Genomic DNA, 16,351 nt, shown 5'->3' with positions numbered 1-16,351 from the left:
ATAAATTCGGAGAGCAAAATCAACTCCAGCTCATAAGGATGCAAAACCCTACCCTGGTGTATGAGATAACATGAACTGTACATTGCCATTACGAGATGCTCAATAAAGAGGCTTTCAGGTATTGACAGTTGGGTTCTCTCCAAGACGGTGTAAATTATTCATGTTGTGTGTATGTGCGATCAATGGCAGCTGCCTGACAGAGATCCAGCCTTAGGTTTTATTGCATCATTCAGATGCTGTGGTGACTCTCGGTGGCCATCAGATCCTTTCGCCGACATATTTGACAAAACTGTTCCACACTATGTCAGCTTCATGGCAATTTCGCCTGTCACAGTCCCTGAGGAGCTGTCAGCTTTCAGGCCGTGACGCGCAGAAATCATATACCTTCCCTTCAGAGACGTACGTGCTGCACGGATGCAGTGTTGTGTGCTGTTCAGGTTTTCCTTGTGGAGCCAGTCGGAGTTCATAAAGCAAGGATCAGGCAATAAGCTGGGTAGTCTGGGGGTGTACCCTCATTTATTTTTTGCTGCAACCTGCTGCAGAGACCCTGCTGTTCATCCTCTTAAGCTTCAAAGACAGTCATGGCTCACACAGGCTGATAATATGCAGAAATCTCCTTCTACCTTGATGTAGATCTGTAGACCCTGAGTTTTCATGCAAGATGAGGAGAAAAGAGGAGTGAAAAGGCACAGATCTGAAAGGGACGAGGAAAAAATGAAACGGAGGCCCGTTTTGAAGGATTATTGCCTCTTTTTTTTACTCCCTCCTCAAGCCGCAAAACCCCCCTCAAAGGACATCTGTCCATCTCTGAGTACACCAAAGGGGCTGATTAATGGCCTGGCTAACCCAGCACTCAATGCTGAACCACACCACACCAATCTAATTACCCAGAGAAGAGCACACAGACTCTAGCATCTTGCCCTCCTCCTCCCCATGCATTAGAATGAGGCAGCATTAAAATGGATGACAAATCTGGATTATGTTCAGCAAAAAAAAGAAGGAGAGCAGAGCGAAGGAAAATGCCCAGGAATCAAAAGGCCGCCTGTCATGAATAATAAAAACTGTCTGCCTCAAAACTGCAGTCAGGGAATGATAATGAAATAAATAATGAATTGATTACCATGCATCTGACGGCGCACTGAGATGATTTGTACGTGCCGCGAGGGGGCCTGAGCTTGTTGCTGCTCCACGGACAGGCTTAATGAAAGAGGAATGAAGAATTTCACTCTTTTAATACCACTTGTGATAATTGGGCTTCGGCTCAGAGTGCTCGGCACAAGTGCATCGCACTCCTTGGAAAACATAAATTATGTGGCAACCACAGACTTGGCTCTTTCACTGCGTTTGAAATTAGAAATTAGAAGAGCCCCATTCAGTGTTTTGATCTGATTAGTATTGGGAAATCAGCATGCCCATTAGAGCACATCCCCTTCAAACTCCAGATTTTACTGCCAAATCAAATCCTCAATATGATCAATACTGTAGCAGAGATGGTCCGGAGTGGCAACAAATCATTGTGATCACTTGTAATTTCTGCTGACAAAAAGGCAAATGGGACTGGAGAAGCCTTCAAGTCTGTGCTCTTACCCTTAACACACATATTTGACTATGAACAATGGCCTTTTCTTTCAGAGAGAAAAATGCTTCAATACAAAAGACTGTCCAACTGCTAGAGGAAGTGGTTAGGGAGGCCATGTTTCTTCCTGATCCACTCAGATGCACGCTGGGTTCCTCTGCAGGACAATATGGACTCGGCCAGACCCTCCCTACTCACCCGCAAAGCCAAGAACGCACACATGGACACGTACACACATACACACACGCATGGGAGAGTGCACTCGAGCTTGCACACATACATGTTTAAACACTGATTAAATTAGTCTGAAGGAGCAGCAGGGGCCCTCAGGACAATATTTTCACTGCAATAATAAAAGAAAAGCTTGCTTATGGCCCTCCCCGAGCAAATATTTGGCTTTGGGTCAGCTCTATTATTCATCCCCTGAGGAATACGTGGGGGCCAAACTTTTCAGCAATGAGGCAAAAGACTGTACAAAAACAGTAGAAAAAGAAAAACAGTCTGGGCATTTACAAGGCCTGGAGGCTTTCTGTTAATAAATCAAACATGCTCCGAATGCATCCAGGTAGTGCGGTTGTGTCACGCGGGGGTTGTGCTGTGACTGGACATGGGATATGTGACTGGGAGAACTAAATCCTTAATCTTCCCACATAAAGTTCCCCCCATGGGTGATGATTGCTGTGTGAAGATAAGCCGACAGAAAAAAATATGACAGTGCCTGTTTGTGTGTGTGTGTGCGTTTGTACTCACTACACTGTGAGGACCATGTTTTTAACCAGCAGAGTGAGGACATTTTTGGAAAGTGGGGACATTTTGGACAGTCCTTACTTTTTCGCAGGCCTGTTTGAGGGTTAAGACTTGGTTTAAGCTTCAGGTTAGAATTAGGTTTAGGTTAGGGGTTAGAATTCAGCTGGAGGAATAGGGAATGCATTATGTCTATAAGGGTCCTCGCAAAGATAGAGGTACAGGGATGTGTTTATGTGCGTGCGTGCGTGTCTGTGCGTGTGAGGCTGGGCAGGATGCCTGGACTAAATCCCAGCATCCCCGGAGGCGGCCACTGTTATCAAGGAAAGAGGAAGTTATCAGGTAGGACAGGGAGACAGAGGGAGAGAAAAGACACAGACAGATAGGCAGACAGTGACAGAGAGAGTGGACACAAGCAATTTTTGTGAGGCGTGGACTCAACCACCCCGGAGGTCCATCAGGACGGCTGACATTCATCATCGAAATTGTTGGGTCTCGTCAAAGTGTTATGGAGACACCACACCTCCAGAGACTGAAGGACAAACACAGAACACTCCTACTGTGTTCAAGCAGGCACTAGTCACTTCTAATGCTGCGTACACCCTCAGACTGTGACTCACCTCCAAAAACATACTGCAGGGAGCTGACGAATTGTTCTTTACTGCTATGGTTTCCTTTTCTTTACCTTCCCTGTAACTTAAACTACCTTTAAAGTGATATACTGTGATATTTTAGTCTAATAACCGTCCTAAAAATCATGAGGAAATGTGGCACCTGTATCCACTCTTTGTTCAAGTCCTCTGCTGGCGTCCACGCATTCTCATAGTAGTTGAGTCTGGAGCGCTCGGGGGACCAGGAAGGGTTGTACTGGGACGACGCCATGATTTGGTCTGATGTTATCTCCCCTGATTCCATTCCCAGAGGGTCGCTACAGTCAAAGTCTGAAAGGAATGAAAAAGAAGAGCAAAAGATGAGTTGAATCCCGAGTGCTGAGAGCACCAGAACGCACCCAGCTTGTGCTTTCAGTGTCCCCCGGAATCAGAGCTCGTCTCCGGGGAGGAGGACGCCACAGGACAGGCACTCAGCACTGCTGGAAGGAAAAGAACAGCACATCAGCAACGCCTCAGTAAATCCTTTCTGTTTCTCCCTCTTTAGTTTCTAATGGAGGCCGGATGGAAGTGTTCCACGTTAAGATGTAAAAATGCCTTCATAAAACATTCAGTGTGGGCTAAGATTAAGCCAGTATTAGGCGTTCAAGTGACTCTCACTCCAGTTGTTTCTTCCACTGACTGGATCTGTTTCCATCTTCTCCCTGTGGGCAGTTTATCTTTTTTGCACTCAGGGACTATTTTCCCTAACTCGCTCTCCTGGGGGAGTTTAGGTGTGTTTAGTATCTGTATTTTGGGGCCATATATCACACTCATGACTCAGCCGCTCATGGTAGGAGGTGGTTTCCCTTGTTTGTGTTGACGTGGTGCAGCCGTTTAGAGGCATCCTGGGCTCCGCATCTAAAGGCTGAGCTGGGTCAGCTTGGGGCCGGCCTCTCTAACCCCCGGAGGTCAGACATGCTGACACCGCTGTGGACAGAGCTGCGGCAAAGGTTGAAACGAACGACATGACCTTTTGATCCACGCAGGAGTCGTATAATGTCACCACAACAACACAGAGGCATGTGAAGGCACACTTTCACACATTCATGCGGACCATTATTCTTCTCATTGTTTATTTACTTCGTTTTCGTCTGACAGCGAAGTCTCTAAATGCCCTGCCATAAACATTCGACCCTTTGCCGAAAAAATGCAGTCATATGCTTGTTTGTACATGGACACACACTCAGAGGGCACAGGACGAGGAGCAGTGTGGAGCTGCGATGCGGCTGCTGCCTATGAGCTAACACAGATGGTCTCCCCATCTGCCACACAGCTAACACACCTCAGTCACTGGGTCAGTGTGTGCGTTTGCGCTTAACGGTGTGGCTTGCATATGTGCGTTCTCACGTGCATGAGTGTGTTGGAGTGTCAGCGTGAGGCTGAGAACACCGTCTCGCACCTCTCCACCCTCACAATCGGCTCTCTTTGAGAAGACTGCCTGTACTTGTCAAACTTTTGTACCCAGACCCGCATCATGTAGATAGCTGGATCATGATCAACAAAAACACAACGAGCCGTTTGTTTGCCGCTGAGGTCGCTATCTGATCATGTGGGTTACCAACCAAAGTGGGGCTGATAGCCGAGGAGATAAGGAGGGTGGTTGGATGGGTGGAGGGGGGGCGATTGGAGCGAACCAGTGCAAGAGAAATGGGGTTAGAACAAAAAGACAAGGCCTCCTTTCATCACCTTATCACCTCTCATCAGCAGCTTTCAGCTCGAGTGTACCCTTCCCTTCAACATGCGGAGGCGAGAAAATCCACCGTGTATTATGCATAAGGGGATTATAAATGATTCAAGTGGTACAAGTCTGGAAGAGCGCAGACAAAGTTTGGAGATTTTTTTTTCTTCTCTATCTTGGATGCGCCTCGGTCGGTGATGTAAGACCAAGCAACTCATGTAAATGATGGTATTTACTGATCGTGGGTCAGATATTTCACCATGCCTCTTAATGGTGAATGTGAAAAGTTGATTTGCGTAATCTGATCTTAGATGTGTGATTAAAGCAGCTCAAGTAACTCGGTGGAAACTGAGGAGAAATGACATCAGCAGTCATCGCTGTGCTCATTATTGTGAGGCGGGGTCGCTGTTGTCTGTGTGTGTGTGTGTGTGTGTGTGTGTGTGTGTACTCAGCGCCTGTCTTCCCTCTGGGCCAGACAAAATCCTTTTTTGGAGACGATTAGTAGATTTGTTGAATGTCATCCATCTCCATTGCTATTCAAAGACTGACTGTGTGTGTTTGGGGTGGTCTCGCCTCTGGACAGATTTACGACTCCTACCAGTGCTCGTCTTCCTTAATGAAATGTTTAGTCGGAGCGTTTTGCAAAATGGGGTCAGGGGGTCGAGCCCTGAGATGACGATGCTGCATGTAAAAGCCCTGGGGGTGTGTGTCCGGGGTGGTTAGCGGTGGGGAAGCTGCCTTTTGGAGCCCGTCTGGGCTCAGAGTGTGTAAACTGAGGTCTTGTAAACCACAGGAGGCAGACTTGTACCCTGTAACACATTACCCAAATGAAGAAGCAGGAGGTGTTTATTTAATAACTCTGAAGCTCTGTTAAACGTGTGGGAATTTGTCATAATAGGACCACGTGTGGCTTCAGTTGCGGGCAACATCTGCTTCTTGCTCTTAGTAATATTCCTCAGGAGGTTACTTTATTGCCCTCTAATTCTTTTGCAACTACCCAGTTTTACTTCGGGCTCATCCAATCCAAACTTTCTTCCACAGAACAACTCTCTCTGGATTGTGATTTAATTCTGATTTCTTTTGATTATTTTTTTTGCCTCCTCTCTTCCAGCCCCCTCTGATGTTTCAGTATTTTCATCAGAGTTGTTCTGATACCAGTATCCAAAAAGCCTTTGATGCTGCCTAAAATGCTGGATTGGGTTTTGGCCAGTACACAAGTCTACACACCGATCCAATGCCGTATAACTTATTAATAAACTTTCAAAAAGTTTCACAAGTTTTCTTTCCTTGAATCAATTATTCTTCGTTGTACTACAACAGTAGCATACAAAGTAAGCTGCACTGTGCAGCCACTGGCAGCTACTGTTTTAGAGCAACAAAGAAGAATTTATTTCTGGTAAATTATGGAGCGGTGGTCATTAGCAAATATTTGATATTGCAATATCAAGAAAGTTATATGGCAGAGTTCAACATGAGCCACACCAAACATCAATAATAGCAATCATTTCACATCCTTACAGGGTTCACAGTATACAGCTGTTAAATTATTTTATGATTCAATGGTATTGGATCGGTACTCGGTATCAGCTGATACACAAGTTCAGGAAGGATTTAATAGTGTCTGAACATCTCTAGTTTTTGTGCCAGCTTACCCTCTGGAACAGTCCTTTCAATGACGGTGAAGTTGGCCGAAAAGCCTTCCTTCGCAATGGCGCTGTCAGTGTTGATTGTCAGTGCCATGATGCCTGTGTAGGAGATGATCCTGCCTGGGGTGTTCTGCCCACAGTACCTCCCAACGTAAGGACCGACTGGTGAGAGAAAGGAGAGAAAAGCATTGTAACTCGGGTTAGACTTGGGTTAACTCAATATTTGTTTGTGTGTCACAGCCATGTCACACATGGGTTTAACATTCAAGCGTTCACCCCCCTACGGAGGTGTGAAAATTAGTGTGTCGGTGAGGTATGACACAGACCGCATTGTATTTCTTTACCCAACCCCATAAAGATGCTTGTGAAAAGACTCCCGACATTCCTGACACAAGAAAGCAAAGCGTAGAAGGGACCTGTGGTGTAGGCAGGTCTCACGGTCTCTGTCTATTTGCTGGCTGTAAATTCAGCTGTTTTTTTAGACTTGATGCGGACACAGCCGTGGCTGAGTAAGCTCTGCAAAGGAGACTGGGTAGAGACAATAGGGGAGCACTGAAAGACAGACAGAGAGCAATAAAAGCACAAGAGGGACATGTTCCACTGGGCACACTGAGTGGAATGGGGGAGCAGGAGGGACGGTGAAATGGGAGGTGAACATTAGGGGGAAACAGAGTGGCAGAAAAACATGGGGAAAGAGCGATGGGGGCAGGAGGGAGGGAGTGGGAGAGCACAGTGACCTTGCCCTGTGCCTCCGATGTGTGCTATGATCCATGCACATTTGTGGGTGTGTGTTCCTGTTGGCGTGTAGGGACCTGCAGCTTATCTGTGATTAGTAATGCTGTGATCAGCAGCGAGTGACAGTCCTGCCTCCCTGCGGCCTCCTGTCATCCAAAACATGCCACTTTCAGTCCAGCTCCTACATGAAAGGCAAAGGCCAGACCCCTCGGACTTGCGGGGCAGGGGCACGATGGCTCCGATTAATCTTCAGGTGTACGTGCGTGAGAATCTCTGTGTGCTTTTAAACCCTTTGAGGCCTGGGCTGAACATAAAAATGCCATCTCCCGGATTATCTGCATGACTCCCCAGCGCTATGAAATTTTAAAGAGCCTTGCTATGAAGTCTGCATCCTGCCTGCGTCTCCGTTCCTCAGGGGAAGAGGGACAAGGGAGTGGAGGTTGCTCTTCCGCAGCACCTGTCCAGCGAGGTATGCTTTCAGAGGCGGAGGGACAGGGAGGTGTGATTACCCCAGTGCTTCACGCAAGCCTGCATTCGCCCAGGCATCTCCCATCTCTGAACACCCCGACGGCGAGCAGGCCTCCAGCCTTCTGTGCTAATGCACTATCGATCCAGCAGGCACCACAGGAGCCACCTGGCAAAAGCCGACACACTGTTTTCCTCCCATGGCTTATTTTTATACAAGGCTGTCTGTCACATACAACAACACTTGAAGGAGGGTGTGAAACCACGTCAGTCCGGAGTGGTCTAGTTTCTGCCTTGTATTGGCTCACTGTTGGACAAAAGATCCTGCTTCGTTTGTGTTGCATGTTCAGCTAAGACAACTGAGAGATGTCAGAATTTTAATAAGCGGGAAGTTGCACAGGAAATGTTTCTATTTCAGACCCCTGAGGTACTTTTTGTATAAATATGTATTAAAAGGTGATAATAATGTGACATATTCTCAGCTCTCTGAGCCTTTGCGGGTCTCCTTAATCAACACTAATCTTGAAAATTAAATTTATCCCACCTCGAGGAGAGAACATGCAAGTGAGTTATGGAAATACTTTGTGGAATCAAAGGTCAACTCCGCACTAGTTCATATCTACGGAGCTCAGAGAATATTGGACTTCAAGTAAACTCACTTGAAAAGACGCTGCGATTTACACTTCAACCTTATCACTTGGAGCGGCCCAGCAAGAGAATACTGATGTGCACCAGGCTGAATGCTACTAGATCAAATTCTTTCAATTTTCAGCCACTGATGGGTGAGAAAAGCTTTCATCTTGTCTGCACCCTGCGTTGGAATAGCCAGGAGAAAAACTGCAAACTTCAAGAGGTGATTTCGCTCGCTGAGTTCAAAGGCTCATCTCGGGCCATGGAGGCATTGCTTTGAACAGTGCGCCCCCTCTCACTCCGTCTCTCACCTGCTGATTTTTTAGATGGATTTGAGAATGCTATTTTATGGCAATATTTTATTGTGTGTCTGAATCTAAGTGTGAGCTGCGGGCCTTTGCTCAACCCCGCGACCAGGAGATGTTGGCCAAGCTGGTTCAGTTCAAATTCTCTCTTGTGGGAAACATAAGGAAACTTCCACAGGAAATTCCTTTCATAGTCATTTCCTGCAACAACAAATTGTGCTTTTTATGCGTCAGAGATGCAACAAGTTAAATATCACAGCCGAGACTAGACCTCAAATTCCCAAACGTACAAACACTCACAAATCAATGTGGCTAGCAGAAGAAAGAAGGGCGGGTGTGATCAGGAAGTGTTTGGCGTTGAGCGATGACGAAGTGAAACGCTCATGACGACAGACTCTTGGACACTTGCCAAGTCTGGTTAAAGCAGTTAGCCCACTGGCCCGGATAATGCCATCATGTTTATTTCCTCTGAAACAAAGTAGTGAGAAGTGAAGCTGAAACCACCTCTCCCCTCACCATCTTTTGCTCTTACCCACTACAGGTTGACGCGTTTCTCAGCACATTTTAATTACTTTTTTTAGTAGTGTTTTTTTCTAATAGTTTAAGAAATTAAAAGCAAACAGTAATATTGACCAAAAAAAACTACAATAGAGTGCTTTTTTTTGTCTTTCTTTAAATTACAGATACAAAAGTTCATCTACAGTTCAGGCTTAAAGGGGACCTATTTTGCTCTTCTGTCTATTAATAGTTTTATAACGAAAGAATTAAACAAAAGAAAAGTCTCGATTAACGAGGTTAACGGAAACCTCAGGCTGAAGACCGTTCTGAGGACTCCAACAGTTTTTTTCTACTCTGGCTACAGTATGATGTCATAGTGTGCTCCATTTCTTTATATGGGAACTGCTCCAGGCATGTTACTGCAAGTGTTTACATTATGTAGTCTACACTGCTACATGTAGCTACATGCTAACCTCAGGGAAACATGTAAACGTGGTTGCTGATGTTGTAAATTTCTCTCTGATTATGGATTATATTCCCACTGTAAGATGTCGGGTTGTGTTAAAAAGCTTTAATTGGTGATTTTTCAACAGTGGACAGAGCCACTATTTTCCGTTATAGTCATTCCCCAGCTGCAAGAACACTGCTACATGTAGCTACATGCTAAAATCAGGGAAACATGTAAAGTGGTTGCCAATGTTGTACATTTCTTCCTGATTTTGGATCATATTCCCACTGTAACATGTTTGCTTGTATCTAAAAGCTTTTAGTGGTTATTTTTTCACAGTAGAAAGTGCTGCTATTCTCCGTTACAGTCATTCACTAGCTGCAAGAACACTGCTACATGTAGCTACATGCTAATGGAAGGGATACATGTAAATGTGGTTGCCAATGTTGTGAATTTCTCCCTTATTTCAGATCATGTTACCGCTGGAAACAGTCTGGTTGTGTTTAGAAGCTTTGGTATTTTTTATGGCTGAAAGTGCTGCTATACTCCTTAACAGTCATTCCCCAGCTGCAAGATCACTGCTACATGTAGCTACATCCTAACGTCTTATTTCTCCCTGATTTCGAACCATGGTTGGGTTGGGCTTGGAAGCTTTTATTGATGTCTTTTCATGGTAAAAAGTGCCACTAGTCTCTATTACAGTCATTTCCCAACTGCAGTGATGGCCAAGAGACAGAACACCCAGAAACACTAACCAATCAAAACAAGACTGGGCTTTTTTCAGGAGAGAGGAGACTTAAAGAGACAGGTGCTAAAATGGAGCATCTCAGACAGAGGGTGAATACAGATGTTCCATCACAGACATGAGGAAAATAACATCCTTTTGACCATGACAGCATGTAAACATGTGCTAGCAGAAACCAAAAATCGCTGAAAATGAGCATAATCGCTCCTCTTCAACCAGCACTGCTTGCTCACCTCCAGGGAAGCCATCCCAGATCTCTAGTCTGTCATAACGGCAGAAAACACCAGTAGGGGGCGTCGGGTCGGGCTCCAGCTCAAAGCTCTCGAACTCCAAGATGATCTCGGACATCCTTGGGGCGAAGATCATGAAAGTGCAGTCCAGGTTGTTGGGGTATTTCTCCGGGAAGCCTGGCGACTTTATGACACCGCTGTTGGAGGTGAAGTTCCTGGAGCACTCAGGACCTGCAGGGAGGAAACGAGAAGTGAGAAGACGAGACAATACTGAGGACAAAGGAAAGGGTGGGGGTGATCCTTCTGAATGACTTTGGTTAAGTGATGTGTTTTGGGTGGCTTTGTGTGGCAGGTATTGAGAAGCTCTGCCTCCCAGCTGGTCTATTGAGTGAAGGAGAGTTTACAGTCCGCAGACGAGAGACCACCTTGATGGTTCTTCTATTCACAAGAGGCAACATCTGGGTCTCTCAACCCTCCGCTATGTGGTTCTCTGCCTTCTTTTTCAATCCCTCATGGGCACAACATCATATTTCTTCATCACTGTGTATGTGTGATGAATCTGTTACTCCTGGAACATCTGGACTGTGAGAGTAAACATTAGTGAAAGGCCTCAATCACCAGAATCGGGGAGCGGTGAATAAACAGCTTGATTCATGGTGCAAAAGCCTGTCTTTCTTCCTCTCACACACGCACACACAGCTACACACACTCATCAGGAGACGTCTGTGAAACATATGAGAGGTGCTCAGGCAAAATTACAGCGTCAGTGATGGAAGACGAGGGCAATGACTGCGCATACATCAACACACAGACACGCACACTTAAACACAATTTTACACAAGGGAAAGTCAAAATATTTATTCACAGCTCCCCGGAGAGCTGCCTTTCAGCTGATGAGGAGCATTAACACATTTCCCATGTTAGCCACTTCTCAGAGCATCATGAGCACAAGATTATGATTTAAGAATGAGTGACATGTGATAAAAAAAAAATGACGCTAACATCTGCCGGATTTTATTTATTTATTTTTTAAAGAGAGTGATAGAAAGAGACATTAAGACATGCTCACTGTGTGTGCTCAAGCTCTGGGCCAGATTGTTACCAAGCCTTGCTCCACACAAACACACACATACAACTCAGAAAAAAGAGAACTACTGTCATCCAGGGCAATTATTTGGAGCCATTAGTGGCAGAAATGTGCACAGGATAATGTCATTTTCATGCTAGTCTGACAGGCGGCATGATGGGCGCAGATGGGGCCGATCGAAACCAAAATTGCAGGGAGTTATCGCTAGATAGAGCCTCCGTGCTACAGTCATCGTAGCTTAAATAAATGTGGCAAACTGCTTTTTTCCACTGTCACTCAGGCTTCTTGCTGGGCCCCTAATTCAGGACCATCAGGCCTACTTCAGCCTGTCCACCAATGGAGTGAGTGAAGGGAGGGAGAGCCATGTTGATTTTTCTCTCTCCAAGTTGAAAGCCACGGCGAGCGGCGTTTTGACTCTAAAGAGAGCTGACATTTAGTGCTGCCGCTAAAGTGTGGCTTTCAAGAACAGTGGGCGCCATTAATTTCACAGCTTCCCCTCGTATTTACCCCCAGAAAATGGAGAGATTTTGTCGAGAGAGAGAGAGTGTTCGGCGAGATGAGAGGGCTGCTGGATGCTGCAGTTCTGCACTTTACCTCACTGTATTTGGGAGAAATGTCAGACAGTTTTTTGGGGAGGGGGGAAAAAACTACACATGCGAGCCACTTTTTTGAAAAAGGTGCACATGAGTCCCTGAGTGCTTGAGACAGTTGGAGTATCCAAAGTGCAATTCGGGTCAGGGTGCTGAATTTCCTGTGGATATTGGCTCAGAACGCCACTCTCCATCCATTTCATCAGCCTCCACCATGACCCTTATCTCAGCTCAGCAGTTGACCAGAACAGATTTGGTCTTTGGGAATGGTTCACTCTGAAAACCTGTTAAAATCCAGGCAATAGACTGTCACTGAAAAGAACATAATGCCTCGACTGATGCATGATGCTCTATAATATTGAGAGATGCAACGGTGGCATTTTATTTGGACGATTTTGATCTTTGAAGTTTGACTTGCTGATTTTTGATTTATGTTGTATAACTATATATATAACTATAATTAACAGCATACACAAACATATGTGGAGCTTTTCTTTAAAGCCACTGGAAACCTGAAGTTAAAACAGTAAAAATGTATATATGATATTAAAAACAAGCATCTCATTAAGCATCCAAATTTGAGTAAACCTAGCTCAAAAAAAGTTTGTTGTCTGAATCAGGGACTAATTTTGTCCCAAAGTTGTATAATTGCCTAGAGTTGGTTCGTGTTCTCACGGCAGCATTTACAAGAGGACCAGATCAAATGCCTTGTGTGAGAAAGCTGCTCTTGATTGGTCAGAATTTCCATGTGGGAAAAATCCAGGAAGTAAAGCAATCGTTGAAGAAGAGTACACTTGCAAGATAAATGTGACACTTTCTAATGTCACAATGGAGGGACAACTACGCAGGTTGATTTTAGCGCTGCTCATCGTGGACTATATTGCTGTCATTGTTCATTTTAGTCAAACCATACAGTTTGAAAACGAGCCGCGGCTCCAGACCACCTCTTCAAGAAGGTTTCAGTCCAGTTGTTCTGGTGCGCACCTGAGTGTGATTGCTGTGTTCACACCTGCCCAAACAAACCGCACTTAGGGGGCTAAAGAACTTGAGTTTGACTGACGTGAACCAAACAGGGCAGGTGTGAAAGCACCCTTAGAATAGGTTAGAACACCAACTGGAATATGGCGCTAATCATTTTAGCATTTTCCATTTACTAACTTGAAATGGTTAGCATTAGCTTGTCTATGTGAAACTTGAGCTTATTATCCACTACCCCAGTAGTCTGCTAGTTATCTCGACTACTAGCAGACTTGGGTAGACCACTCATACTTGTCTTTATATTGAGTTATACTTTCCAGACTAAGAAGCTAGGTGCATTTAGCATCTTCCATCCACTTACATGAAACAGTTAGCATTACCTTTGTTATGCTACATTTTTGAGCTACTTATCAAGTCCATGATTAACACAGATTTGGTGAGTCACCTCAGTCTGCCAGTTAGTTTAACACAGTAGCTTTCAAACCATGTGCAGAATGAATGAATCACAACTTTTGAGAACAGGTTGCAACGACTCTGACAGTACTCACTGTTTGTGCTGCTGTCAATGACGTGAGCCATCGTGTGGCACATTTTGTGACATCTGATTTCAGTCATCAGCCAATCAGTTGGTGCATTGCAATACTTTCTCAGTGATAAGTTCAGTCATACAATTTGGCCACATCTTATTTAATGCATGCATTTGTGAGCTGTAGGGTAGTGCTTAAAACTATGTATTGGTGTTTATTCCCTGTTTACTTAACATATCTCCCCATCAGCATCAGGCCCTCCTGCTTCTGTGCTCTTCCTTTATTTCCCTGACTGAGGCCGAGCCAAGGACAAACTCCCCTATTGTCAGCTTTTGTGTGCCTGGCTGCGTTTCTACCCGCTCAAGAAAAGGACAGAGCGAAGACATCACAAACAAAATAGAGTGGCGAGAGAAGACAGAGCGCTCTGGTCGGTCCCACTGGCGAGATAATCATCCAACAGATCTCTTTTATCTAGCGCCTCCACATGGGAGGGCTTCCGTCGCCAGCTCCCCTCGCTACACCCAGGATGCTTTGTGCTGATGTCGCGCATGTGAGGCATCCAGTGATAGCGGTGATGCTTTTTTCTGTGGCGGCGTATGGTGTGTGTGCGCGCATCTGTGTTGACAAGGAGCTTCAGGAGACAAATATATCCCATTGTCAGCCACATGCTAACTCCCCACCCCTTTTCTCACTCTGTCTCTCCCTTGTTCCATCGCTGAGGATTGATCTATATGAAAGGGGGTTGAAATAGGAAAGGGTTTTGTAACTGTGACAGGTTTGACTCAGGTGAGGCTAACAGGGAACACACACACACACACAGGCTGTCCTATTCCATCTGAGATAAAACAGTTAGAGCCAATAGTCCAGCCGCTGCTTTTAAACAAACACCTGAATTTACGACAGGAAGTTGGGAGAGAAAAAGAAGTAACCTTGAACACACGGTACATTTACCGGCAACCTCTAACCAGGCGCTCAAACATTTACTGCCGGCAGTAATGGATTCCTTTAACTCTCGTTTATGTTGAGCCCTTCTCGTCTGGACGGGGGAGTAAACAAATGTCACTCTGACTCGCTGCTCGCTGACTGATTAGAGTTTGTTCAACAGGACAAGCTGCAGCTGACAAAATGATATTTAATGGGGATCTGATTTCAATCTTTGCAAGTGTTAGCAATTGATATAAATCTTAAATAAATATGGTTTCAACATTAAGGGAGCAGGGCGCCTTTCTACTGTTAGTCTCCCTGATGACTTGTCCTCTACGTCTCTATTAAGCTGTTGCTTTAAGTGCTGAGAGCAGACTGGGCGTTAATCATTAGAACAACATTGTGCCAAGGAACAGGCGTTAAATGTGACAGCCTCTTGCTATTTTCATTTTTAAATCTGTCTCTGTGTTGCTTTCCCCCAATTCTCTCGCTTTTTCCATCCATTCATCTCCCTCTCTCCTCAGTATGGGTTATTACAGGCCGGAGCCATAGGGGCTGAAGGTGTTGTTCTTGGACCACTAAGTAAATCACCACTGTTTATGTTCCACGTTGCTCTCTGGCTGATCATTAGCCCAGTTCACAACCCTCCACCCCCCATTACTGCCACCACCCCCTCCAAACCTCCCCTCCCCTTCACTCTGTCCTCATGCCACTCTGACAGAGGGGTTAATCGACGGTGGAGAATTAACTCTTTCGACACTAAATCAAACATTAACCTGAAGCCTGTGGAGTGTCAGTCAATAAAACAGATGGAAAGGCAGGTTTACGTTTGCCCATACACACACACACGCCCTGAGGCCCTGCACAGCTGACATGGTATTTAGTAAATCGCAACCCAATTGGTAGAAAAGTTTTGCCATTGTGCGTTTCTGCAAACCACGGATAGGTTGCATTTGCATGTTATTATGTAGCAGATACATTGAAACTTTATACCTGTTTATGTTTTAATAATGTTGTGGTTAACATGTGATTAGGTTTAGGCATAAAAACTACTTAGACATGGTTGAGAAAAGGTCGTGTTTTGGCTTAAAATATTCAGATTTGATGTCACAATCCCCGCTGGAAATGCAGAGATGTCTTTGAAAAAAACAAAAAAAAAACAACCACTTTTCTTGCCACTTTCCGGGAGGGAAACACAGTAAATACGAGTATGTTTTTTTTTGGCACTATCCCCGCTGGAAATGCAGTGACGTCTCAGTAAAAAAACAACCGCTTTTAGTGGCCCTATCCTGGCAGGGAACGCAGCGATGTCTCAGTAAATACAAATACTTTTTTTGGCACTATTCCAGCTGGAAATGCAGTGACGTCTCTGTAAAAAACAATTGCTTTTAGTGGCACTATCCTGGAGGGAAACACAGCAATGTCTCAGTAAATACAAATATTTTTTGGCACTATCCCGGTAGAAAACGCAGCGATGTCTCTGTAAAAAAATACCGCTTTTCATGGCAGTAGCCCGGCTGGAAATGCAGGGACATCTCTGTAAGAAACAACCACTTTTTGTGGCACTATCCCAGCAGGATACGCAGCGATGTCTCGGTAAAACAACTGCTTTATGTGGCACTAACCCAGCTTGAAATGCAATGACGTCTCTGTAAAAAACAACTGCTTTTTGTTACAATATTCCAGCAGAAATCACAGTGATGTCTTGGTAAAAAACGACCGCTTTTCATGGCACTAGCCCCGTTGAAAAAAAAAACAACAGATGGGTCGCTAAAAAACATCCGCATTTGGTGGCTAAAAAGCTGCTGGAAACAGTTATGACTTGTTAAAACACAACTGGTTTGTTTGGTGGTCTCAAACAGCGGTCTGTAGCTTAGCAGGCATCTCTCGCCTAG

General features: G+C 45.1%; 1 protein-coding gene across 3 annotated transcripts in view; it reads right to left on the bottom strand.

Annotated features, from left to right (window-relative positions):
* The window catches only part of nrp1a (neuropilin 1a), a 72,878-nt gene that overhangs the window by 29,696 nt on the left and 26,831 nt on the right, over nt 1-16,351 (bottom strand). For all 3 annotated transcript variants that reach the window (XM_049564742.1, XM_049564744.1, XM_049564743.1), the window contains 3 exons: nt 10,354-10,581; nt 6,301-6,456; nt 3,095-3,261 (listed from right to left, as the gene is read on the bottom strand). In XM_049564742.1, the coding sequence (XP_049420699.1) occupies nt 3,095-3,261; nt 6,301-6,456; nt 10,354-10,581 (551 nt within the window). The remainder of the gene's footprint in view (nt 1-3,094; nt 3,262-6,300; nt 6,457-10,353; nt 10,582-16,351) is intronic.

Source organism: Epinephelus fuscoguttatus, linkage group LG21 (assembly GCF_011397635.1).
Source record: "Epinephelus fuscoguttatus linkage group LG21, E.fuscoguttatus.final_Chr_v1".
Classification (NCBI taxonomy): Eukaryota; Metazoa; Chordata; class Actinopteri; order Perciformes; family Serranidae; genus Epinephelus; species Epinephelus fuscoguttatus.
The sequence above is the reverse complement of the archived record's forward strand: the minus strand, read 5'-3'. Positions and strand labels throughout refer to the sequence as shown.